The following is a 26,698-nucleotide window of genomic DNA, read 5'->3' as shown; positions in this document are numbered from 1 at the left end:
ACGCTGCTCCACACCTCGCTGAGGACTTTCCCTGTATTCAGACCTTTAGGCCTCACAGCAATCCTATGAGGTAGGTGCTGTTATGAGCCCTCATTTCTCTGTGAGGAAACCAGGGCACAGAGAGGTTAAGTAACTTACTCAAGGTTGCACAGCTAGTAAGATGCCGTATTTGAACAGGCGGAGTTGCAGCTCACCTGCTCTGTTAACCACTGTTGCCAGTGTAGTCTGAGCCGTCTCCTTCTCTCCTGCCCACCCACACCCCCCACTAGCCTGCAAAACCCGAAACCTCTGATACAGGCACTCGGAATTTTTCACCTCCCATCTTCAGGGAGCACTTCCTCATTCCCGAGCACTGCAGATGTTCATAAGTAACTCCATTAGATACACGACAACTGAGAACAGATCTCCGCCCAGCCCGGGCCCGACCATGACCCTGGGGCTTCTGGACACTTTCTAAGTCACCTGGCACTTACTGCCCCTGTAGCCAGAGGCGGGTGCCGATAAAGAGTTAAGAAGAGCCGCTGTATGTTGAACAGCGACCGCATGCTGAGCACCCCCGTGTTGGCGCTGTGAAGAGTTTTCCCGTGAGCCAGGGGAAGCCAGACCCGCGGTGCTGGCCTGGCGACGAGGAGGAGAGCAGCAACGCCCACTGCTGTGTGTGGGACACCCGTCATGTGCCAGTCAGCACGCTCACGTGCTGCTCACGTGCCTGGCATTCCTGGGCTTGAAGAAATCAAGTCCGGGCTGTTGTAAGCACAGACCCTGAGCCTGCTGCTTGCTTGGCCCATCAGAACCGGTGTGGGTCAGGGTCAAGATCAGTGGTGGATCCTGCCTCAAGTCAGGAGAGCAGGGAGACGGCCCCCCCCATCGCCCGGCCGGCTGCCAGCTGCAGCTGTGACCCTCTCTGACCTCAGCTCCACCCCCCGCCCCTGCACCCTGCCCGAGGAGGAGGGGCCCAGCGCCAGGCAAGGTGGTGGTGCAGCGTGGCACCACGGGTCACTCCTGATCAATTCTCCTCCCTCTCGCAGCCACTTAGCGCAAAACCCATTTGTGTGTGACTGCCACTTGAAGTGGCTGGCCGACTACCTGCAGGACAACCCCATCGAGACGAGCGGGGCCCGTTGCGGCAGCCCACGCCGGCTGGCCAACAAGCGCATCGGCCAGATCAAGAGCAAGAAGTTCCGCTGCTCAGGTAATCAGGTTACGGGGCTGGGCGCCACCTCCCGACTCAGAGCACAGCAGCCCCAGAGAGGCCGGTAATCCAATCTGGAGGACAGCAAGCACTGTAATGGCTCCTCGGGAGCATCTCTGCAAATTAAATTGGGGAAATTCGGTTAGTCCTGCAGAAAACCAATTACCTTATGGATTTAAAATAAAACACACACACACAGTAAAAGCATGGGGAGGGTGCACAATTTCAGGAGAGACAAAACCCAGGTGGCAGCCTATCTCCAGGGCTAGGTGGAAGCTAGGGGAGGGGCAGCCTTTACCCATGTGCCTTTTAGAGGCCATGATTTATTTTCTTTTAGTTCCCAAAGTGTGCTCCCCAAGTGGCAGATAGGGAAATAAATATCTCCCAGGTCAGGCTTCAGGCAGCATATAATGTTGGGGGCCTCCCATCCCCTCTAAGATGGCCTTTGGTACAGCCCTTAGGCCAGAGTTTGTTACAGATTTCAGACATTCTCGCTAGCCGACTCCTCCACCCCAGACTGGTGCATTCTGCTTATGGAGAGAACAGCAAAGAGCTGTGCTCAGTAGGAAAGCAAAGCCTTGCCCTCCAGTTTCTAAGCTCTCTCTGGAAACCTTCCTCCCTATTGCATCCGGGAAAGAGACCTGGGGTGAATGGCAGCAGGGGAGTCCTCGGTTCATCTTGGAAAGAGAAGTAGCCGTCCTTGACCTAATAGCTAGATGAACAGGCAGTTAAAAATGGCGATCATCTGTGTCAGTTGCTGCTGGAAAAATTCACCACACTGCGTTGTGCTCGCAATGGTGAGAGATGAATAGTATGACGTGCTGAGATGGGTTGGCACCAACCCTCACAATCTGTGTGTCAGCGAGAACCCTTCTTCTCCCTTGCCCAAGAGCATCTTATGTAAGCGAGTTCTCCCGGGGAGAATGACAGCGTGGGCCCTGGTCGCCAGGAGAAGACCAGCAGACAGACTTCTGCCTCTTTCATGTTGTTCTTGGCCTCTAAGTCAGATCCTTTAGTCCATGTCTCCAGAGGAGTAAACTTCAGCTATTTGCTTTTTCCATAGAAACCAATACCTCAAGAGAGCTTGGAGACACCACAGGGACTCTGTGGCAAAATGAGGCATTGGTCCCAACTTATCTTCTGCAGAATAACAATGTCAATTACAAGAGCAGTTTCTGGCCGGTGATGAACTCTGTGCTGAGTGCCTCTAGTTTGATTTGGTTCTTCCACTAGTCCTCTGAGCTCAGCAGGAGGGGTCCCCATTCTGCAGCTGAGGGAGCCAGGGGCCTAGAGGTAAAAGGGCACCCCCATGGCCACAGCAAGCAGATGGTAGAGGCAAGACCAGACCCTAGGTCTGGTTCACTCCTCAACTCTGCACAGCATGTAGGAGAGAAGGAACATTTGGGAAGGCAGTCCAACTGCTTGGGTGACTCTCTTTTGCACGCAGTCTCATGGCCTGCCCCCCACTCCCTGCAACTCTTTCCTTAAGTTCCTTCTTGGGGCTGGCAGCATCTCAGGGAGGAAAACCTTCTCCCAGCCCGGAGGTGTCACCTGAAGCACAACCATCCTTCCCCAGGGCCTTTCTCATAACACGCACCTCTTATTCCCTCTGCCCCCTTTGTTCCTCTCCAAGTCTGTCCAGGGCTGAGTTCATTAGCTCTGTCAAGCAGTTGTGCCCCAGAAGAGGGGCAGTAAGACACAGAGGAGGACGGGGTGCCACCTACTGACCCCAACCCCTTGGTCTTCCATTGTGATCTCAAAGCTCCAGATTGATGCCAAGACCCTGGGGGCAGAGCAGGAGTGGAATCAGCCCAGGGTCCGAGGACCAGCATCTCCCAGGGACCGAATCTGGCCAAGTGCCTAGGAATGACTGTAGGCTGGGACTAGGGGTGGCAGGGTGGGGGTGCAGGCAGAACTAAGTAGAGAGAAAAAATAGTAAGCTGACCTAGGACACAGTAACCTATCATTCTCTTGCTCTGCCCCTACCTCCCCACCTTTGCATGGGAGGGATCCTGGCTGCTTTTCCTATGGAGGGTAGGAGTGGTTGGAAATTGTAAAAAGAAACAGAAGTTCAGGGTTCTTGGACTGACCCTGTCTAAAAGATTTTTTTTAATCAATACTAAGCAGATTATTCCTATAAAGGTAGAGGACGTCAGAGCTGATGCCTGACGTCGAGCATTCTATGTGCTTTACTTCATGTAGCTGCAGAGAAGAGAGGTAGAGAGAGCTACTGGCGAGCATCAAAGGCCTTGGCTTTGACAGACACTGGGGCCCAGACCTGCCTTGGCTTTAGGGGATACAGAAGCCATAGGTCTAAAGCTCTGTGTTTCCAGGAAGCTCCAGAAGAAGGAGGGGCAGGTGACACATACTGGAGTTGACAGATAATAACTCCTCGTTTTACTTTCCCCTAAAAGCACCCCCATTGCAAAGACAGCTGATGTAATTAGAAGCCAATTTGAGGGCTGCTCCTGCAACGCATAAAGCCCCTCCATAGGCAGGGCGTCTGGCTGCCAGCTGCCCTGTGTCTACCTCTATCAGCTGCATCCGCCGCCCTGGGCAGCGGTGTCAGGTTAGAGGTGAATGCTGCCAGCCAGCGTCATCTGACCATCGGATTAAGTCCCCCTGAAAAGGCACCGTCTGGCTGCCTGGGACTCCAAGCCCATCCCCAAGGGAGCACTTGGCAGTTGGAAGATGCTGCCTGTCTTCCATCACCGCCCCCCCCACCCCGCCTTGGCGTGTAGAGATCTGTCAGCAAGAAGAAATTCACGGGGCAAAGTACAGAAGGTGGTGACACAGTATGCACAAGGATGGCAAACCACAAGACACTGCTCAGGGCATCAGAGGCTTAGAGACCTCAGAGATCACCCAGTCCCTGCTAGGGATGATGAAATCAGGGCCCACCCAGCAGAAAAGTATTGTCTGAGGTTAGAGAGTAGTATTTTCAAGATGAGATCTGAAACCCCGGACTTCCGATGTACTGTGAAGATTTTCTCCCATGTCCCTCCATTTCTTTTTGTTGAGGGAAATCAAAGAGAAGGTTTCAAGGGTTGGGGGCAGGGGCATGAAAGGGATGGATTTTTTCCCTGCTCTGATCAAACTGGAATGTGAAATCCCCAAACCAGAGTGTTATAGAGCCCTGAGTGTCTAGGGGTCGAAGCAGGGTTGAGACCAGATTGCAGTGACCACCTCTAGCCGGTCGGATGGGAGGGCTTTGAAAGAGGTCAGATCTGGGGCTGTGATGTGACCTTGACTAACTGGTCAACCATTGCAGACAACCTTTGTATGCACTGGCGAGATGCTGTGACCATCTTGTCCCAAAAACACACTGTAGAGGAACAGCGACTCCGTCCCTCCTATCAGAGGGCAAGAGTAGGGAGGTTCCCAGTCACCTGGCCCTGACTCTGACCTCGTCAAGATGTACACATCTCCTCCTAGTGGCTTGGGAGGAAGTTCGTAAAAACTGCCCCTGATCTATTGCAGATAGGGATCTAGGGACTAGGCGCCCTCACTTAGGCCCACAATACCCAAAAAGAGTTGGTTGTTGGTCCCTCTACCCACTGCCATGATTCACAACCATGGAGGAAATCTGGAAATCAGGAAGGACCCTAGAATCTGGTGTCTTCCCCCTTTCCTTCCTTCTCTTAGTCTGAAAGAGGCCACTTATCATGATGGGAACTGGTCGCCTCCTCTGTGAAAGTCGGTGTTCACAGACAGTTGTGATTGTAGGTTTCCCAGTCCCAAACGCAGGGCCCTATCGGCTTTCCCATCTTTCTCCCTGGCTAAGGTCACATATTTTCTTTTGATGCCATACTCCCCCTCCATGATACTTCGAGTCATCTTGGATGTATGTCTGTCAGCCAGAGGGTTTCTGGGCGCCTGGAAGGGTACTGGGGAGACTCCTGAGGTGTGGAATATCGAAAGGCTCTTTTCCTAAAGAAGAGCATTGCAGCTTTGTTAGCCCACCGGAAGTTGTGGCTTGTCTCTTCATTTAAGAGTCTGGGAGATCAGACTGCTGCGGATCCACTCTGCTATGGGGATGGACAGGTTGCAGAGCATGCGGAAGATGCTTCTGCTAAGATTGATGTCTTGGCAGATCGATGGTATGATTGAGTGGGATTTAGAGGTTCAGTGCAGGCCTGTGAGATGACCAGAGACATTTGCGGTCATAATTCCCTTGGGAGGGCTCCGTTGCGCCCTGATACTTCTGCGTAGGGGTATCTAACAGTCTCCCACCCGTTCTTCTCCCCTTCCCATGTGTCTCCCCTGGGAATGGGCTACAAGGGCGGTGGGGCTCCTGTCTTCGGAAGTGTTCCTGTGGAACCCTGCTCCTGGTACTAATTACGCTCAGTGGGGGCCTGCTCCGGCTTCCGCTTCTCCACGCTGCTTCCTCTGAGCGCTCCTGTCCTCTCTCTGACGCTGCTTCCTGACCTTGACTCTGACCAGTCGCCGTGGGGCTTTCCTTTGTGCTTGATCTAACCATGTGGTGGAACGATGGAAACGGAACATGGTTCTGTCAAGCACCGCGGAAAGCACCGCGCTCTCCTGCAGCATGGCCCGCCACCAGCACCGCCGCCACCGCTGGACACCTCTTCTCTGCTCTGGAGCACCGCAGCCCAGCACCTGCCAGACCCACCTGTCCCGGTCTAGCCTCACAAAGGGCGGGAGGGGGCGGTTGCGGGGGGGAGTCTTGAAGGATTCCCAGAGCACCTCCACCAGGTAGCAGATATGGGCTGAAATGGGTATGGAGAAGCACACGGGGGACACGCTAAGATCTATATCCACATCTCCTACCCCAGATGGAGTCGTCATCCCCCAAATCTACACTGGATGCCAGACGAGGGGTAAAGTAGCTAGGTCATAGCTCAGAAACCACTGTTTTCCTTCTATTCAGAGAGAACAGGTACACCGATGGCATATGCCCCATGGTTTCATGGCAGGGTCCCAGTGCAAGGTCATTTTTCCCAAGTGGTAGCTAACCCAAAGGTCATACTGCTTGTGATCCACTCCTTACCCGCCATCTTTACTGGAAGCATTGGGGATGGATGTGAGCATGAGAATGGGTGAAAGTGGCGTGAGTCTGAGACTTTGGATTTAACCTGTGGCCCCTTCTGAACCTGACCCCCACTCCTCATGAGTACATTGGCCCTGGTCCCCCCCTTCCCCCCCGTGCAGCCTAAAGTCCAGTCTGTGTCCTTCACCTTCCAAGAACAGTTAACACGGTGGCCTAGGTGCTGGACTCCTCACATGGTGCTCACTCAGTGCCACATAAGGGCTATGCAGAAATCAACTGTCTCTGATAATAAAGAGAGGGATCTTGGCACCTCCCGTTCTGCTTGTTTCTTGGTAAATCCTAGGCCCAGTGTAACTAGAAGATTGTTTTTGGTTCATGCCATGGAGTCTGTGTGTCTCGTCCAAGATAAGAGAGAGCCATGGTGGGAACCAAACCCTGGCTTAGGCCTGGGAGCCGACTCTGGCGTCCCATGGTGATGTGTGACTCTCACTGTCTCCTCTCCCTCAGGTCACCCCTCAGAGCCAGGGCGCAGCTGTTGCTGAGTAACAAAGAGTCGTTTGCCTCTCTGGATGCTTTCACAATATACTGAGTGCTTACTATAGGTCAGGCATCCAACTATTTCCATCATTACCTTCTTTAATTTTTATAACAACCTTATAAGGCCCATTTCACAGATAAGCACATCAAGTCAGAGAGGTTAACTAACTTGCCCAGGGTCAGATGGCTGCTCTCTCTAGCTGTAACACTCAGCCTTCCCAGCTATGGATAAACCCATTGCCTTGAATTATAAAGTGGGAAAGAATGACAGGATTGACTTGAATTGACAGGGAGTGGGAAAAAAATTTTACCACACCCTTTCAAGCTTGCTTTTGTTGATGGAGAAAAACTTGAGTAAGCAAGTAAGCAAGCAGCACAGTTTAAATGGCTCCTCCCTCCAGCATGGACAGACCAAGATCTGTTTGGTACAGAACAAATCCTCGAGCCTGGAGCAATTCCCTATCCTGAACAGGGGGGCCGGGCCTCTGGAGTGGGTCCACGATGGCACCTTCCTGGGCACCTCCCTGGTTCTGCAGCAGCAGGCTTACGACCGGGCAGTGCCCAGCCGCAGGCCATGGGCCTTTCCCTCTGCTTTTAGGCAGATGGCTGCATTCATAATAGACTCTGATAGGGACAGCTTACAAGGACAGCTGTCTGCCCAACTGATCACCAAACTCTTGGTGAAACAGTTGACATTTTCCAGCCACTGGTGTCTAATCCCCCAGCCTTTGCCTATGAGCGGATAACTGTGTGCCTAGCAATGTTCTCTTGATTCCATTCATTACTTACGACCCTTTGCTTGTCCACGTGACTCTCTCTTCAAGCTGATGAACTACCCCCCCGCCCCAGTTCCTCTTTCTGCTCCTTTTCTCCTTCCATTCCACCCATGTTAGGGATATTGGAGGTAGAAGAGGAGAGTTCTGGACACATGCGTTGGCAGGGCCATGGTCATCAGATAACAATGAATCTATGACTTTCATTCAACAAACGGGTTGCCTAAAGAATGACACAAATCCGGACGGCTAATGACAGGAGCCATCCTGGGCCCAGCACTGGCCTCTGCAGCCAAGGCCATCCAAAAAATGGGAGCTGTGGCTCCCTACCTGCTCCAATCCCATGACCATCCAAATGTCTCTCCTGGGAAGTGGCCATAGGGCAGGGATTCGTAATAAAATCGCATTGCTGTGGATTTCTACCCCCCAGTCTATTAAAGCTTCTCTGTGATCATGTACCAAGTGTCGTTGTTCTGAGCTGCCCGCAAAAAGGGAGGAGGGCTACAGGGGCAGGAGCAGGCAAGATGCCAGATGACATCAGCTCTCCCATGACCCGCTTCAGCCGTCGTTTTGTTTTATGGCCCTTCTTCAAGTCCTCCGAGATCTCTGCTGTCTGAACTCACCCCAAAGAGATGAAGCAGCGGCCTATTCAGTTACTCCCCTCCTACTAAGTATTTCTGGCAGTGACAAATATGCATTGAGATTGAAATGGACTTTTAAAGCTCTGGAAAAGTTAAAAATACTTTTGGGTAGTTATGAGCATTAGGCATAACAAATGGCTCCGAGAAACCCTGGGTAGTTTCGGTAATGAAATATGAAGTGCTGGGGGTGGCATTTCAGGCTGGCTCTGACTGGGGAAGGAACTCTTTGGATTCTGGGCAAACATCGTTATTAACATTTCTGGCTCCCACTCGTATAAAATATCACACTCCGACCCCCTCGTTGTTACAAACCAGGGCAATAACAAGAACAGCAGGGGGGAATGCTGGAAAGGACATATTAGTCCATCGAATCTAATTGCAAAATCATTTCATTAAAATGGGTCAGCGGTTCCATCGCAGAGGTCCACCAGTTATAATCTAACTATACTACAGAGAGCGATTCCTGCTAACTACAGCCGCTCTCACCTTGATTAAAACGAAAACGCATTTAATTGGTGGCAGTCCCCGGCCACAGCCCAGCCGGTGTACATCTTCAGGCTCATCGTGTTGAAGAGCAAACCGTGCTCCCTCCTGCTTTCAAAGGCATTTGATCAGTGCTCGGGGTTCCTCCACTTTGCAAGGATTCCACTGTAGCCGCCTTCTGAAGGAAAAATATATGCGTGTATACAAAGCATTCCTTCACGCCATCAGCGTGGAGGATCACTGGCAAGGGACAAGAGAGGACTGTCATTTAGCAGGGTTTGCAAAATGAAATTCACCCAGGACTCAGCATGCCGATGTATCTGGAGGGAGATGGCCCAGGTCAGAGTTATTCAGTGGGATGGATGCTGGCAAGCCAAGGGCAAGAGATTTGCATAATGCATTGGATTAGGAAGCAGCCCAAATAACTGCGGGGATAGGTGCACAGATTTTGTTCACACAAGCCTGGGGGTGGAAGGTGGGATGAAGGAGGGGGGCAGGGAGGGAGCAGAGAAGGAAAGGAGACAGGTCCAGGCCTCTGATCCCCTGTCTTCAGGAGAAGGTCTCACTTCAGAATCAGAGACTACCAAGTTCATCCGCAATCAAGGATTAGCATAGGTTGATAAGGTCAGGGGTAAGAAACCACAAGCATGGAAGATAGCTGCTTCCTGCCTCCCATAGCCCCCTGCAGGAAAGCGCCGTTCAATCTACCTCTGCCAAGCTGGACTCTATGATCAGTCCTACAAAGACTGGCATAAAGGTTTTGTCAAAATACACATCTGCAGGAAAGCATAGTATTAGTCACATGGGCCCTGGCATCCGCCTGCCTGGGTTCATCCCTCTGTCGTGTACCAGCTGATCCGATGGCCTCAGTCTTCTCATCTATAAAATGGAGTCATGATAATCTCAGAGAGTTGCAAGGATTAAATGGGCTTCCCCCTTCTGAAGTTTGAAGAATAGTGCCCGGCTTGTGGTCCATGCTCCATAAAAGTCAGCTATTATCACTAGCTACACGGATGTTTTGGTGGCCTCTGATATGCCAAACGTTCTACTAGGTTCTGGAAAATAACAGCAGTAGGATCGCAAATATCCATATGGGTCTTTTCCCTTCCCCAGAGCCTCTCCACTGCCTTGCTCTTCCTTGCATTTGCACAACCATCCCCATGAGACGGGGCAAGTCCTAGACCCCCATTTGTCCATGTGGAGGGACTGAGGCTAGTAAGTGCCAGGGCCTGGGCAAAGCCACGACTGCTAACGCTTCTATACTGGTACTGCCCCACACTGGCCCTATAGCAGATCAGACCACCAAGGTCTGCCTCAGGCCGTTAAGCAACCCTGGGATGTTCACGTTCCCTGAAGCGCTTCCGGAACACTCACATACAGGACAGCTGATGTGCTAGCAGCACCCTGCTTACACGCTGGACAAACGTGGACCAAGCCTGTGTTTCATACCTAGCACGGTGCTAATGAAACGTTCACCCCTGTCAACTAGCTGGGGAGAACCAGGGCTTCCCCAGTGACCACCGCTGGGATTGCTGTTCTCACAAGGTTTGCCCGGGTGCCAAGGGATCATTTCTAACCAGTAAAGCGGCACCCAGGGCCTCTCCTGAGATGTTACTTGTTGATCCTCTTGCTGTTACTGTGCGACGTCCGGAGAGACTCGATGTCAAAAAAATAAATCTTAGTTCTCATCAGAACTGGCCTTTCACCATAGTTAAATGGAGCTTATTCTCAAAGACAGGGCAAATCACTTGGACCTTCACAAGGGTTGTACTTGTCTTGACAGTTTTTAAATGTTAATTTATTGCTATTATTGGTTTTAAAGAGGATCATCAGGCAACCCTGAGCCAAATTCCCAAGCCTTTAGGGCCTGGGCTCCAATTCCCCAGGTCCCCAGCCCTCATTATTGTCTTCCCAATGCTGAGGCCTGGGGTCGGTGGTCATTGACCACCATATGCTGGGTCTCCTTTATTGTTTCGTTACCTGCTTGAAGAGAACTGAGTTTTGACCCCCTTCCCTGACCTCATCCCCACCCTGACACAGCCCCCATCAAAACGCCATTGAAATCTCTTCATTGGGATTTTCATGAACATTCAGAGGGTCCACAGATTATGGGCATCACGGACTAAGTACTCTCCCCCCCAAATTGTAGCCCAAATTCTGTACACATGCACCTACGAGCATTTCTCTGAGGAGAACACAACTTTGCATCAGCTTCTCGAAAAAGTCCATGACCCACAAAAGCTTAAGAGCCCACAGAACTTGAGCCTGGTTTCCCAGAGGACTCAAATGATGAATGATAAAGACCAAATGGCAAGTGGAAGGCTGGGGTGGGGAGGGCACCAGCAAGGTGGCCACAAATGAAAGCAATGCTGTGTCTGTCCCTGGGACCCCCCCACATGTCTCCCCATCCCACTACCCACAACCTCGGCCCAGGCTGGGAGCCCCAGTGATCCTGACTGCCCTCTTTGGCCCCACCCAGGCTCAGAGGATTACCGCAGCAGGTTCAGCAGTGAGTGCTTCATGGACCTTGTATGCCCCGAGAAGTGCCGCTGCGAGGGTACCATCGTGGACTGCTCCAACCAGAAGCTGGCCCGCATCCCAAGCCACCTCCCCGAATACGTCACTGATCTGTAAGTACTACCTGGGCGGAACTCCCTACACTGCCCCTAGCACCCCATCACCCTGAGCCAGTCGGGGCAGGGTCTCTGGGAGGTAGCCCCCCTCCCGGCTCAGTCACATGGATGCTCCTTGGCCATCCTCCGTGTCCTCAGCAGAGGATAGACACCCAGGCACCCCCCCGCCCACCACCATCGGGAACAGCTTCCTCAAAAATAAAAACCACTAGTTCATTCGACAAATATTTTTGAACACCCACTGTGAGCCAGGCATGGTGCTAGGTCCACCAGCTTCCACAGTGCACAAAGCAGACAGTCCCTCCGGGTCCTTATGGAGCTTACTACATAACAGAAAGATGGTTAGTAAATAGTTGTCAGAGTCGAGAAAACACTGGAATGATGAGCTATATCTGAGCCTCCAGTTATACATGCTAATGAAAGGGTACGCTGGTTTGTCCGGAAATGGGAGAGCTAGAGAGCTACAGCATGGTAGGGGTGAGGGCGCGACATGTGCGGGACGGACGGACGTGTGACCCTGGTCATCTTGACTTTCCTCTCGTTGGGCAAGTTGCTTCTCAGACCTCAGGGTCCGATTCCTAGCTGTAAAATGGAGGGGATGGTACGAACCTCCTAGGGGTTTAAGAAGATGAAGCAAGAGAATGCAAGCACGGAATTCATCTTGACTCATGTGAGGAGGGAGCTCTGCATAAATAATGGTGGTCTTAGTGGCGTTCGTGCTGGTGTTCTCTTTGACTTACACATCCCAGTAGCACACGGCCAGGAACAGCCTTCTGGGCCCTTGTGCCTTCCCTGAGTTTTCCCTGGCTCCACTGACCTTGGCTGGATGTGAGGGCCAGGTGGCAACTCAGTTTAACCCATGGGGGAGCTGGGGAGGATTCCATGGAGGGCGGAGGAGGAGGCGCCCCCATCCCCGGCTAACCCACCACCTCACCTCTTGTTTCCCATGTAGGCGACTGAATGACAATGAGCTATCTGTTCTCGAGGCCACTGCTATCTTCAAGAAGTTGCCCAACCTGCGGAAAATGTAAGTCAGCCCTGGGCACTTGGCAGCAGCCTGCAGGCCTGGCCAGGGTCCGTGCTGCAGACTAGAGCAGAAGGCCAGGGTCCTGGGGGCTCCCTCACCCTCTGGCCCAGACCCTCCCAGCCTCCTCCTGCCCCCACTACGGCATGTATCTTTGAAGCAGGACAGTAAGGCACAGCCATGCAGAGACAGACCAAAATGAAACTTCACTGTTTGGGGTTGGGTTGTTTTTTTTTTTAATAAAGATTTTATTTATTTGAGACAGAGACAGCAAGAGCGAGCATGAGCGGTGAGATGGGGGAGGGGCGGAGGGAGAGGGAGAAGCAGACTCCCCACTGAGCAGGGAGCCTGATTCGGGGCTCGACCCCAGGACCCTGAGATCCTGACCTGAGTCATGAAGGCAGATGCGTAACCGACTAAGCCACCCAGGCGCCTCAAAACTTCACTGCTTTTAAATTGCCAAGTATTGTGCAGAGCATGCATTTGGCACCATCCCTAATCCTCACTCCAGGTGCCCTCTGCTTATCCTGACCCTCCACACCCAGCATCTACCCCAAGGGGTGGCAAGAGGAACTCAGGTAAGGACCAGCAATGGGACACAGGAGTCTAGGGTACATGTACGTCACTCAGGACTTTTTACGAGGTGATGATTAAAAGTTCTGTTATTAGATGGCCTCTACAGGCTTCTGCGTGGGTGAGGCACATTGGAGCAGAAATGCTAGATGTCTTGCACACTGGGCTTCAGTCTAGGTGTCCCTGGGTGTGACCAGAGCCTGACCTTAGGCAAAGGGCCCACATGCTTACATTGGCTTCTCCAGTGCCACAGCTGCCTGTCCTCATAACCCCCTCCCTGCCTCCGAGGTTGGGCCAAACAAGAATAATGTGACTGAGCTAAGGGAGCGTTTGTCCTGGGCCAGAGGCCACATTCCCTGCCTCATGCACATCAGCTCATGTAGTCCTTGTACACCTGCCTGGTGCTGGCCTCATATTCCCTTTCGTGTGGGTGAGGAAGCTGGCAAGGCTTCTCTAAGACCACACAGCTGATCAATGTCGGAGCTGGTACTCAGACTGGGGTTCATCCATAGTCACACCAGTGTGCAGTTAGGCTTGCTTCCGCTCATCTTCCCTTCCCAGGGCCCTCACAGAGGTACCAGCACAGACAGGGGCTCTCTACCCTCTGATTCCCTTCTCCTCGGCCCCTCTCCCTGCGCCCACCCCAGGCTCCACACCTCCTGGCCCCAGAGTTGGGTTCAAAGGAAATATAGTCAAGCCTCCTTATTCGCAAATCCCATATTTGCTAATTCACTTACTCGCTGAAACTTCTTTGTAATCTCAAAATCAGTACTCACGGTGCTTTCATGCTCATTTGTAGACACGGACAAAACAGCAGAAAATTTGAGTTGTCCTGCATGCCTGTCCTCAGCTGATATCCAACAAGGCTGTGCTCTGATTCTTTGCTTCCGCTCTCAGACTGTAAACAAGTGTCCTTTTCACAGTGTATTTGGTGCCACATCTTTTTGCATGTTTATGCATTTTGTTGGTGGTTTTGCTGTTTAAATGGCCCCGATACATAGTGCTGCTAGGCTGTCTAGGCTTCCAAAGCACAAGAAGGCTACGATGTGCCTCGTGAAGAAAATACGTATGTTACATGGGCTTTGTTCAGACTCGAGTAATGGTCTACAGGCTGTGAGTGCCATGTAAATAAATCAACCACATATATTAAATAAGATGTCTTTAAACAGAAACACACATCAGACAAGGTTATGTACTGATCAGCTGATGACAATGTTGTGACCAGAGGTCCACAGGAACTTAACCCTGTGTTTCCCCTAGGAGCCGTGGTTCAGCATTCCCTAATTCAGTTTCCCCGTGACTTTGTAGACTATAACTACCGTGAATAATGAGAACTGACTGTAAACCTTTTTTTTTCTCATGTTCTCCACTCTTCCACCCATCAGTCCCCTGCAGACAAGAAGGAGAAAGACCTTCCCCTGCCCTGGGCTGCACCTCCCTCCCTCCCTGCCCACAGCCACCACCTTGCCCACGTCCTCAGTGACTGCTCTGTAACTGGGAGCAGGAGAGAGCACTCTGAAGGCACAGAGGAGAGAGGGACACATGTGGGTCCTGGTGAGGATTGTGGCTGTCTGTGTGGTCAGGCTTTGGAAACCGAGCACAGACATCACCCATCACCTGCAAGGAAATGTCCTGTTTAATTCAAACCTGAAAAACGCATACTGTTTTAAACCTCAAAACAGTAACTTCCATGTGTATGGAGAGAAGGCAGGTATTTAAATGAGTAAGGCTGGCCAAGTACATATCTGCATAGTAAACAGGACGAAGTAATCTTTGCTTCCACAGAGAGACATTACCCTCCCGTGTGAGGTGAAGCTCACACACTTTGAGTCTCTCTCTCATCTTCTCCCTTGCGACAGGGAAGGGAGAATAGAGAACCGTTTCTGTGCACCAAGAAAAACAATCACACAAACACAATGGTAAGTGACCACCAACTCCCAGCCTCAGCATCCAAGCCACAAGAGAGTGGTGGGGACTGTGGTAAAACACAAATCCAGTTCTCGCTGAAAGGGTCAAAGGTCACTGGGTTTGTCCCAGTGTTTGCTGTGCTGGAATGAAGGTCCCGGCTGCCAAACATTCCCTGTAGCAGCCAGCAATCCAAGTGCGGCAAAGAACAGACCTGCGTTTGTTCTCAGTTCAGCTCTGTCCCCCTCCTGCTGTGTCACCCTAGGATTGTCCTTAGCCTTGCTGAGCCCTAGTTACATTATTTGCATGGTATAAAGAAATCTACCTTCCTTATAAGTTATGATGAGGATCAGAAATAAGTATGAAAAGGGGCGCCTGGGTGGCTCAGTCGTTAAGCATCTGCCTTCGGCTCAGGTCATGGTCCCAGGGTCCTGGGATCGAGCCCCGCATCAGGCTCCCTGCTCCGCGGGAAGCCTGCTTCTCCCTCTCCCACTCCCCCTGCTTGTGTTCCCTTTCTCGCTGTGTCTCTCTGTCAAAATAAATAAATAAAATCTTAAAAAAATAAAAAATAAATAAAATCCCATTCAAAAAAAAAAAAAAAGAAGTAAGTATGAAGAGGTCAGTGAAAGACAGGCCACTGAACGTGGACGTGGGATGAAAAGGAGCAGGAAGACAGAAGAACACGTCTGGGTTGAGTGACCCAGGGTAGCTAGCTATATATTTAAAACAGGAGTTTGCAAGTTCAGATACTTTCAAGATCCAGAGAGTAGCACAGTTGTGGAAAGGAGCTTGGTGCATGGCAATAATTAATACTAATAATACTACTAATAGCAGCTAGCCACTAACGGTTACTAGACACTTCACTCTGGGCCAGACTGTACTGACATTAATTCATGTAACTCTCACCAAGAAAAACAAAAAAGCATTGAGATTGTTACATTTTACAAATAAGGAAGCTGAAACACAGAAAGTTATATAACTTTTTTTTTTTTAAAAGATTTTATTTATTTATTTATTTATTTGACAGAAAGAGAGAGATAGTGAGAGCAGGAACACAAGCAGGGGGAGTGGGAGGGGGGGAAGCAGGCTTCCTGTCGAGCAGGGAGCCCGATGTGGGACTCGATCCCAGAACCCTGGGATCATGACCTGAGCCGAAGGCAGATGCTTAACCACTGAGCCACCCAGGCGCCCAGAAAGTTATATAACTTATCCAAGGTTAAAACTCAAGCAGCAGAGCCAGGAGTGGTAACAGTGCAGATCAGCTGGGGAATGCATGCCCCACCTAAAGGCAGTAAGTACATGTGTGTGCACATGTATGTGTGCATAAATTCATTTTCGTAGTACTAGCCAACTGAGCAAATCCCGAAGGAACAGATCTGGTCCCAAAGGCCACCAGCTGTAAGCACTGATTTAAAATAACTTGATGGCAGCTCTTTTTGTTAAGTAAAGGGTCTTAACTGGGACCCATCACCGTCCCAACACCCCCATAGAGGTAGTGGGCCAACGGGATCAGGGTCAGGTTAAAGCCAGCTGTGCCTGTGTCCAAGTCTGCTAAGCTTCTGCAGGGACTGGGAGGTCGGGGCCCTAAGGTTATGCTCTTGACTTTACCCTGACTGGGCACAGGGGCCGAGGGTGGGGGGGGGAGTATAAAGCCAGGTGTTGGAACTCTACTGTGCCTTTACCTGTCCTGTGGGAATAATGAGATCTCCAAGAGTATCACATGTACTAAGGGATGCCCTCCCCCTCCAAAAAAAAATGTATAAGCCATTCCCCAAAAGGATTATTGGTACAGTGGTAACTCCAGGCAACTCTTCAAATGACGTCACATTCAGACTGTGGTCATGGCGTCTCTCAGGCAGACTTTTAGGTCAGTTCCTACGCTGAAGGAGAATCTCAGCCACAGGCTGAAACCTGGCAGCCCTCTAGCCAAAATCAGGTACACACAGGCGAATTTGTTGACCATAGTTGTGTTTTTAGTAAGAATTAGTTGCCCACTTTTAAAAATCAGGAATATTCACAGTAAAAAAAAAAAATCCAAATTTCTGGCATCTTTTGGAAAATCAGAAGATCTGGTAAAACGGTCAAACGGCTGCAGTTGAGTTGAAGTGAGAAGCAGCTGCCCCCCCTAAATCAGGCATGTGCTTTTCTGGTCACTGGGCTTGTGGACTGTGCTATCCCCCTGGACCTGCTTCCTGCCTTAAGTCACCAGCCTGGACCCTGTGGACATTTGAGCTTGCAGCCCCAGCTGGAAATAGAATTTCCACGTCAGGGAGAGAGAGGTTCATAAAAAGGGTAGACGGGACCTCCCTGACCTGACAGTGTGCCAGAGTGCTTGCTCCGTGATGACCCAGTATCCTTAGTTTCTAGAACAAAATCCACTTAGCTCTCTCCCCACTACATTTTCATCTGAGACTGGGCTTTAAACAGGATCACAGATGCCTCCCTGTTGCCAGAGTGCTTGGGCGGTCTTACAAGCCATGGGCTAGGAGAGGCCCAGGCTTGCCTCCTCGGACTCAGGTTTCCAGGGGAAGCCAGACAAGTCCCCAGCCTGCGGGGCCTCGTTGTTTCTTGGGACAGCCGACAGCCAGCAGAGGCAGCGGGGACACACACTGGGTTTCTCCTGGCGCTGCCCCTCTGAACTGCCCTCCCCCGCCCCCCACACCCACCCCAGCCTGCATGGGAGTTTTCCACGGCTGGACCCTTGGGTAAGATCCCATCCTCATCAGAGTCAAAGCCAGGATGAAGCCATATTCCTTTGGGTGCGTCTGTGGAGACAAAAATGGAGCGAGGCCTCCTGAGTGGTCCTGGCTTCACATTTGGGGACCCTGGGATCTGGGGCGTCTTCAGGAAGATAGCGCTCTGAGAGTAAGAGAGAGTTCCTACAAAAGCCCGATGCTCTCGTTTTGTGAGTGGACCGCTTGCCCCAAGCTGCCTGTAGTTTTGAGCAGCGCTTTGATGAATAGAGAGACAGCCACAGCCTGGTTTTCTAGAAAATTCTATCCTCTCCTTTTTTTCTCTCCTTATGTTTTCCATTCTCCCAACCTGAGGAAATCCAATTCACAAACCTTACAGTAATGTGATGTTAATTTTGCTCATTTGAAGAAACAGATGTCAGGAAATGGAAGCCCTCCCCCTTCATGGCTGCTTTAACTCATCTTCATTGCCCGTCCTGTGTACTTTAATTCCCCACGGAGCCTAACTCTCTGGAGTAAAATCCTGCTCCTCCGGCATTCATATGAGTTATAGCTACTGGGAGAGCTTTTATCTCTCCTCCCATGTCTAATTTGGGGGTAATTTGCAGTCTCCCCTTCATTCCTGGGTTATCCCAGACCAGGACTACCAGGATTTATTTAAAAAACAAACAAACAAACAAACAAACAAAAACGGCTGAGTTTAAGGAGAGCCAGCAAGGGGGAGGGGGGCAGAAATCCAGAGAGAGAGTCTCCCAAATCTCTCAGACCTTGAGGGGAGGATGCTGAGGAGTATTTCTCCTGTTTCCTTGGCAGGACGGAAGGGGCAGGAGAGCAGGGCCATGACAGGAGCGCTGAGGGTGCCGACGAGGCGCCAGCTGTTTCCTCCGCACCTGCACACAGGCGTGGGCACTGCCCTGCCTTGCAGGCCCAGGCCCTACGTGGGAAGGAGGCACCAAACTGGCGTCCAGCCCGTGGGTGCCCAGTTCCATCACTAGCTCTGAGGCGGTTGCCGAGGGAAGCTTCACCCCCTGGGGTTGCCATGGGTCAGCCCAGAGCTGCGCACGGGCGCGTGAGAGAAGCAAAAGCACCAGGGGCTCAGCTGTGGGTCCTAACAGCTGTGGGTCCTCAGTGTGCTTAGAGGGTCAGCAGGCTCCGTCTACACCTGCAGCTTTGCCGTTCGCAGAACACCATTCCTGTGCAAGGCACAGACAGGCTCTTTGCTCCGGAGACTGGATTTTTCCCCCAGTTTGTGTAAACACCATCACTCTCCACTCCATCCGTCCTGTCTGGGATGCATTTCAGGCTGACTGGGTGGTCCATGGAGGCTCCCTGCCAAGGAGCGCCTTGGCGGACTCGCAGCCCCGGTGGCCCTGCAGGAGCTCTCGAGAGGCCTGGCCTGTGGTATCAGGCATCGGAGGGAAAGGCCTTCTCGGAGCTCGAGCAGAATTGGAAAGGGTGGCTCCAAGGCTTGGTAGGACCAAGCTGTTGGAAAATACAATATCCCAAGCCCTGAATTCTGCAAAGCAGTAACAGAAGGGTGTGAGTATCCACAGCACCAAAGGAACATTCACTTAGGAGGACTTTTGATGCACCAGAAAGCCTGGCCTCAATCCCAGTTCTATCAGCTGTGTGATTCTGGGCAAGTTACTTAAACTCTCTGAACTTCAGTCACCTCATCCATAAAATGAGACAATGATAATACACGTAATACTCTTCTGATAGGTGTTGTTTCAAGGATTTGATGTGATTCTGTGGGCCAAACCCCTCACATGGAACCAAATGCATAATAAGTGCTCAGAAAGTAGTAACTAGAAAGTGTCCATTTATATCAAGGATCTCAACTGTAGAGCTAGAAGCTCTACAAACGTCCCACCCCCACAGAGGGCACATTTTATATTTTTCTCTGGCCTTCCATGTGAGAAGCACTGCTAGGCGAGTGTTTCTGATAAAGGGAGAAAAATCAGTTTGAGAATCGCCATTTTAAATGTGCTCGTACCTGGGGCTTAGAAAAAAGGATCACCCTGAAAAGACTTCAGGCTGCACGCAGCCTGTTTCACAGGGTAGCCCCAACTGTGTAGGACTGGGGTCCTTGCTCCACAGCCACGGGTGCTGAAGACCAAGCCATCAGGGAGCCCCACCATCCAGTCCTTGGTCCAAGGGCGCCTGAGGGTCCCCCGTGACTGCAGGGCTCATGATTCCCTCCCTGCATCCTGACCCGCTCTGTCTCCTCCTTCTAGAAACCTGAGTAACAACAAGATCAAGGAGGTGAGAGAGGGTGCCTTCGATGGAGCGGCCGGTGTGCAGGAGCTGATGCTGACCGGGAACCAGCTGGAAACGCTGCATGGACGCATGTTCCGGGGACTCAGCAGCCTCAAGACCCTGTGAGTGCCTGGATCCTGGGCCAAGGCCTGCAAGGAGATGGGAGGACGGGGGCCTCGGAGGGGGATTACGAAGGCTGGCGGGCAGCTCCTGGGCCCTGTCCTGACAAGCTGAGTGCCTTCCTTCCTGGAGCCAGAGAGGCACTAGACATTTCCCAGGCCTCGATGGGAAACCGCTTAGCATGCTCAGCAACCCCAGCACACGCATCCTGAAAGATACTTGCCCGAAGGTGTACACGTAGATAGATTCATGCTGAAACTGTGCTGAGAGGGGCACACACACACTCACCCACTTAGATATAGACACATATACATAAAAATGACACACAGGCCGCATGCCGAGAAGCACACACACAAACAAGCATGTACACACGAGCACACACACACACAAGCTGATGGCCCACAGCCACATCTTGATTCTCCTTTCTCCTCCCAGAAATAGACATGCAGACACTGACCACCATACAACATACATGTGTACACATAGACACTCATGACACCCGTATTTACTGTACATAAAGCATGCACAGACAAGAATGTACGCACACATTCACAGGTAGCCACAGTGGGAACCCACAGCCTATCACAGAACAAACCTCAGCAACATGACTAGTCTGGCCTGGAGTTGGCAAAAGCATCACACACACACACACGCACGCACACACACACCCTGTGGCTCTGTGGTGGAGAGAAGATAATGCCTGTGCACCCTCATCCCTACCCCTCTCCTTGCAGGATGCTGAGGAGTAACCTGATCAACTGTGTGAGCAATGACACATTTGCTGGCCTGAGTTCAGTGAGGCTGCTGTCCCTCTATGACAATCGGATCACCACCATCACCCCTGGAGCCTTCACCACACTTGTCTCCCTATCTACCATGTAAGTCCTCCTGGACCCACTGCACACTGACTCTGGGCTCCTCTCCTGCACACCTCTCCCCTGGCAGCTCCCTACCATGTTTGGCCACAGTCACCTACCCATCTGTCAACGTAATAACCACTTGCTGGGCTCCCTCCATGTGCCAGGCACCATCGAGGTGCTAAGAATTCACAGACATGGTCCCTCCTTTCTGGAGCTCACAGCATAGTGAATTACCACAGAAGGGAGGTCCATGGTGATATGAAAACCCAATATAGGCTTTGTCAAAGAACACTGGAGCTGGGTTCTGGAAGGTGAGTGGGAGTTAGCTTGTTCAAGAAAGTGGGAAGTGTATTTCCTTCTATCAGAAGAACATGTGCAGGGCGCCTGGGTGGCTCAGTTGGTTAAGCGACTGCCTTCGGCTCAGGTCATGATCCTGGAGTCCCGGGATCGAGTCCCACATCGGGCTCCCTGCTCAGCAGGGAGTCTGCTTCTCCCTCTGACCCTCCTCCCTCTCATGCTCTCTGTCTCTCATTCTCTCTCTCGCAAATAAATAAAATCTTAAAAAAAAAAAAAAAGAAGAAGAACATGTGCAAAGGCCCTGTGGTGGGTTGTCGCAGAGCAGATGCATGAGACTGAGCACAGTCCAACATGGTCATAGCACAGAGTAAGGGAGGATGAGGTATAAGGCAAGGCAGAAGGGAGGCCAGGCCAGGGCCAGGCTACAGGCCTGCCATGGACTATTTTGGTCTTCATCGAAAGCCACTGAAGGTTTTAAGCAGGCCAGTGACATGATCTGACAGTGGGTTTTAAATGATGTCACTGGCCGCTTAAATGTGTATCAGAACCAGAATTAGAATCTAGCCTTCTGGACACCTAAATGAGTGCTCCTGCCCGGTTAATTCATTGTATTGGTAAACGAGGCTTTAGAATAGTAAAGTGATGGGCTCTAGAGCAAATTTCCTGGTTTCAAACCCTGGCTTTACCTCTTATTAGCTGTGTGACCTTAGAAAAGTTACTTCATCTCTCTGTGTTTGAATTGTTCCTTCTGTATAATCCATCTCATAGGATTGTTACGAAGATTGAATCCGTTAATATTTGTAAAATGCAAAGGAGGGGCCTGAGATATAGAAAGTACTCAACACACGTTAGCCTTTATGGCTGTGCATAGTATTTCCACGTGGCTCTGTTAACCTTAGTTGCTGGTCCATTCCTCTCTCTCTTTCCTTCCCTAATGACTCTCTGAAAGACAGAAGAGAAAGGCTTTTGGTTGCATCTCCTGTTGCTGCCTATTGTTCCCAAATACCCACCTCACTGGGAATAAAAGCCAAATTATAGATGTCCTAAAGGGCCCACACCATCCAGTCCCTCCTAACCTACCTCCAGGCCAGCACCCCCCCCCTCAGCCTCCTCACTGCCCCCCACGCCCTAGACCCACTCCCACTACCTGGAACAGCCTTCCCCGGCCTCTCTCCCCTCCTTCCATCCTTTGCTCAAGTGTGGGTTGCCTCACCCTGCTCTGCCCCCGTGCCATCCCCCCCAGTGTGGCTGCTGAGCAGGCCACGTGGGCGAGTGAGGGAGAAGGCTGGGACAGGTGCAGCTTCTAGTCTCCCTGTCTACGCCAGGACGGAAGGAGGAGGAGGCGGCCAGGCAGACAGCAGAGAGAGTCATGCCAGGCCGGGGACCAGCGCTGGTGGAGGCACTAAGTGTAAGAGAACCGTGCTGAGGGATTGAAGACAGTCCACAGGTGGAGCTCAGCGGAGAAGGGAGGGCGCGGCAGGAGACCACGGTCCTGTCCATCCGCAGAGGTCCGGAATGAGACCCTTGCAAAGACTGCCTCTGGATTCTAGAAGAGAGTCTGCATTTCCTTTCCTGGACCTCCTCTCTCCTTCCCCGGAACCCAGAGCAGGCCTCCCTGGGGAGCCAGGCCCCAGGGTTGCAGCCCTGGGTCCCGAGGCCAGCTTCCACAGTAGAGCGGTAGGTGCTAACCACTCAGAGAGGGCCCTTTTTTCCTCCCAGAAACCTCCTGTCCAACCCCTTCAACTGCAACTGCCACCTGGCCTGGCTCGGCAAGTGGTTGAGGAAGAGGCGGATCGTGAGCGGGAACCCCCGGTGCCAGAAGCCATTCTTCCTCAAGGAGATCCCCATCCAGGATGTGGCCAGCCAGGACTTTACCTGTGAAGGTGAGGAGGCTGGGGGGTGGGGCAGAGGGGCAGTACCTGGGAAGGCAAGAAAGATAATAAGAGAGGAGAGGTGCAGCAGGTAACTAATGGCCAGGACCCCCTGAGATCTGACACTGCTCTGCCCTCTGGCATGCAGCTGTGGCTCTGAAGGGCTCTATGGGGCTCTGTAGGTCTGCTGCTAACCATATGGCTCCCTTATGCAAATTAAGAAAAGGGGCCTCTTCCTCAAGACATTTTACTTCTATCAGAAATGTGTCATAATATACTGATTTTTTTAAAACGAGACACTTTATGGCTGTCTATGAGAATACTGTTGTACTAAATGTCCTAATCTATCATATCCACAGTGAGATCAGCGCCCATTAGATGGGGAGGCACCCTTGTGCAGTACGCAACCTACACAACCGTGCATGAGAGCCCTGGCCCTCAGTTTTCCTATCTATGTCATGAGGCTCAGTGTATCCTGAGAAACAGACTTCAAGATGAGCTCCTGGGAAATTTCTGTCACTGGCTGGGCGGGTTATGAATACCTGGAGGTCCAAGGCTTTAAGTGTCAGGATTCCAAAGGACATATTTACATAAATTCAGCCAGCACATTTTTTACTTGGTCAGCTATAGCTTATCTAAAGACAAATTAACTGGTTTGTAGATTAACTGAGGTTAAGGTATAACGGGCTGGGGACACATTTACCACCCCAGACGGATTGTGTCGGTGGAAGGAGTGGAGAACGGTAGGAGAAAGAGGGAGTAGACAGGGCTCTCCGCCTACCCTGGAGCACTCCTTCAGTCAGTTTGGCTTATTCTGGATTTGGTTCACAGTCATCTCTTCCCTATCTGATACTCTGGTTAATCAAGTTTTTAAAGTCTTCAATTTATGTTGAACATGGTAGCAGAGGGGTGGCCCTTTTCCCCGATCCAGACATACATTCTTTCCCCTTTACCCATGGAGGAGACCAGCAGCCTCCTTATTTCTGGTTCGGGCTCAGAGTGGAGGGCTTCCCTTTCCTGAAGACGGCTTGGTCCCTGGCACCCGGCCTCGCTCACCTGCCCCACCCCCCCACCCCCCCCAGAGAAGCTAGTGTCCCCCCATGCTCACTTTGGGACCCTCCACAGGCAATGACGAGAGTAGCTGCCAGGTGGGCCCCCACTGCCCGGAGCAGTGCACCTGCGTGGAGACGGTGGTCCGGTGCAGCAACAGGGGGCTGCACGCCCTCCCCAAAGGCATTCCCAAGGACGTGACCGAACTGTAAGTACTCCCACCCTCTAACCCCACCTCCGCCAGCATCCGCCACGCTTTATCTCCAGTGTCCCCAGCACGACTGCCTGGGGCGCCCTTCCTTGAGTGGACCCTGGCACCATGGCAGCAGAGCCTCAGCCAAGGGGTCGGGCAGCTTCGACACGGGGACAGGAAGCACTCCTCCCCAGTGCCTCTGCCTGGCCGGCGACGACTACCTGGCCCTCCAGAATACAAGCAGGAGGGTTACCATCTTGTTTTCTAGATACCCCCCCACCCAAGCCCCCTGCTCTGTACTCCACCTTCCAGATTCCCCAGCAGTCTCTCAATCTGACACCAGAAACAGCCCAGATCGTTGTAAAAACGATGCCCAGCAGGCACCGTGGCTTCCGGAGCACTTCTACCAACCTGCTCCCCCTTACGGCTACCTATGTTACAGGTGAAATCTTAGTCCTGAGTCCTGCTCGTGCTCCACCCGGGAGCCATCTGACTCCCCACACCAACTCCTCAGGGCTGCTCCTGCCCCAGAGGCTCCCACTTAACAAAAGAGGTCTCATTCCCTTCCTGAGGCACTCTTCATGCTGTGGAGGAAACTGCCTTCCCGCCCCCTGGAAAGCTCAGCCAGTCCATGGGCAGGGAGGTGTCCCTGGAACAGCCCGGAGCACAGCCCGCACACGCCATGTTCCTGCTTCCGCTCGGTCCCTCACTCACTCAGCGCCTGTCTGTTGCACGCCTGGTGGGTCGGGTTCCTCTGCTCGCACTGGGGAGACCGCCACCCGTGTGGGGCCCCCAGGTCACTGGGAAGGGAGACGTATGCTCCACCGTCTCAGCAGCATGTGCAAGATGACAACTATGACAGTGCCACAAAAGAGAGGGCAAGGTCGCTGTGACACCCTAGAGTAGAGAGGCTCCCCTTGGTGTGGAGATCAGAGAAAGCTTCTCTGTGGAGATGAAGCCTGAAGGGTGAGGAGCAGATCCGGGGCGGGGGAGGCAGGAGGGGAGGCAGCTGCTGCGGGTCGTGGCGGGCAGAGCCTGGTGGGGTGTGACCGGGACCCAGAGTGCCAGCGCGGGAAGACACACTCACATGCCACTCCCCAGCCACATCGCAAGCTTGCACTGTGTCCCTGGACCCTGGGCACGCCCCTTCCTCTGGGACAGCTTAGCATGCACCCTGCCCTCTGACACAGTGACAGAATTGACCAAGACACCAGCAGGGACTGTTCCTCCCACTGGGACTGGCTCTGCCAGTGCTTCAGGGGGAGGTGGGTTGGGGGGAACCTGAGTAAGACACTGACTTAGAATAGCAGGTCAATGCCTGGGTGTGTTGTGGCTCCCAGCATCTCCCCGACACTCAAGGAGGCTGGAACCGGGCTGCCCATGCCAGGAAAGGAAGGGAGGGAGGGAGGGAGGGCGGAAGGAAGGAAGGAAGGAAGGAAGGAAGGAAGGACGGACGGACGGAAGGACTTGATAGTCACTAAAAGGCCCACAACACCCTGCGTTTGGGCCCTGGCTGTGCTGCTGAGGTCTGCAAGAGCGGAGTTGATAGTCACTAAAAGGCCCACAACACCCTGCGTTTGCGCCACCAGCCCCGGGCCCTTCCCTCTGCTGGTGGCATGGGGTGGGGGCTGCAGAAATGACCCAGGTACTTGCTTCCTTCCTGGACCAACTGAGTGCCAAGTGACACATGCCAAAGAGAAGAAAATGCCATGAAAACAGGCCTGTGGATGCTTTTCCCCAAAGCTCATGAAACAGAGATTGAAATAACAAAGATAATTGGCTGTAATGATAAAGTAAACACCAGAGCTTGGGGAGACCTGATTTCCTGCTTTGGAAATGATGGCACCCCCCGCGGCCAAACTGGTTTCCAAAGCACACCCAGGATGGCAGCCCTGAGCTCTGAGCCCAGACCATCTCCCGGAGGCAGTGGAGGAGGAGTATCAGGGGAGGGGTCCGGGTAAGGGGGGAGCAGGGAAATTGATGCCAGAGAAAGTGAAAGTCAACCGGCCCAGAAAGCAGTAGCTTGGAGGCCTCAGGTTCAAGGACCAGAATCAGTGTTTGGATCCAGGGCTAGCTTTCCAGCTCCCTCAGGCATCATTAGCGGTCTCAGGCAGAGCTGCCAATGTACAAAACAAAATTAAGTTTAATTCACTGAGAAGGAAAAAAAACAACAACAAAGTTCCATAGCATTTCTCCAAGGGGAGGGTGAGGGAGCCTACTGCAGGCACGAGCGAGCAAGGTGGTACCGTACAGGCGGGAAGTGAGTTTTCCTCTGTCAGCCCTCTGCAAACCCCTGGCCTGCTCTCTTCTTGAGTGAGGGCCACCTGGGACCTGCGGCTCTCACCCTTGCTGGTTCAAGCAGTCGCTGAGGTAGGCATGCAGTCCCCCTAGCTCTCTCTCAGTGCTGAGAACCAAGAGCCACTCCCCAAGCCTCATCTCCAGTAAAGCAGCCAATCAGGATCAGAAGGCAGCTTGGTCTGACCCCAGATCCCATGCTCTTGTCCCCTACCCCAGAAGTTCTTAAATTTGGGGTCTCAAGACCCCTTTAGGTTTTTCAAAAGCAATGAGGACTCTGTTTTTGTT

The 26,698-nt window shown here is 52.2% G+C and overlaps 1 protein-coding gene across 1 annotated transcript in view; it reads left to right on the top strand.

The window, feature by feature from the left end:
• The window catches only part of SLIT3 (slit guidance ligand 3), a 592,234-nt gene that overhangs the window by 506,570 nt on the left and 58,966 nt on the right, over positions 1–26,698 (top strand). The window contains exons 14-20 of the mRNA XM_036106743.2: positions 1,029–1,192; positions 11,117–11,267; positions 12,223–12,297; positions 19,703–19,846; positions 20,579–20,722; positions 22,721–22,884; positions 23,998–24,130. Coding sequence (XP_035962636.2) covers positions 1,029–1,192; positions 11,117–11,267; positions 12,223–12,297; positions 19,703–19,846; positions 20,579–20,722; positions 22,721–22,884; positions 23,998–24,130 — 975 coding nt within the window. The remainder of the gene's footprint in view (positions 1–1,028; positions 1,193–11,116; positions 11,268–12,222; positions 12,298–19,702; positions 19,847–20,578; positions 20,723–22,720; positions 22,885–23,997; positions 24,131–26,698) is intronic.

This window comes from Halichoerus grypus, chromosome 2, assembly GCF_964656455.1.
Source record: "Halichoerus grypus chromosome 2, mHalGry1.hap1.1, whole genome shotgun sequence".
Classification (NCBI taxonomy): domain Eukaryota; kingdom Metazoa; phylum Chordata; class Mammalia; order Carnivora; family Phocidae; genus Halichoerus; species Halichoerus grypus.
This window is presented reverse-complemented; position numbering and strand designations above follow the sequence as displayed.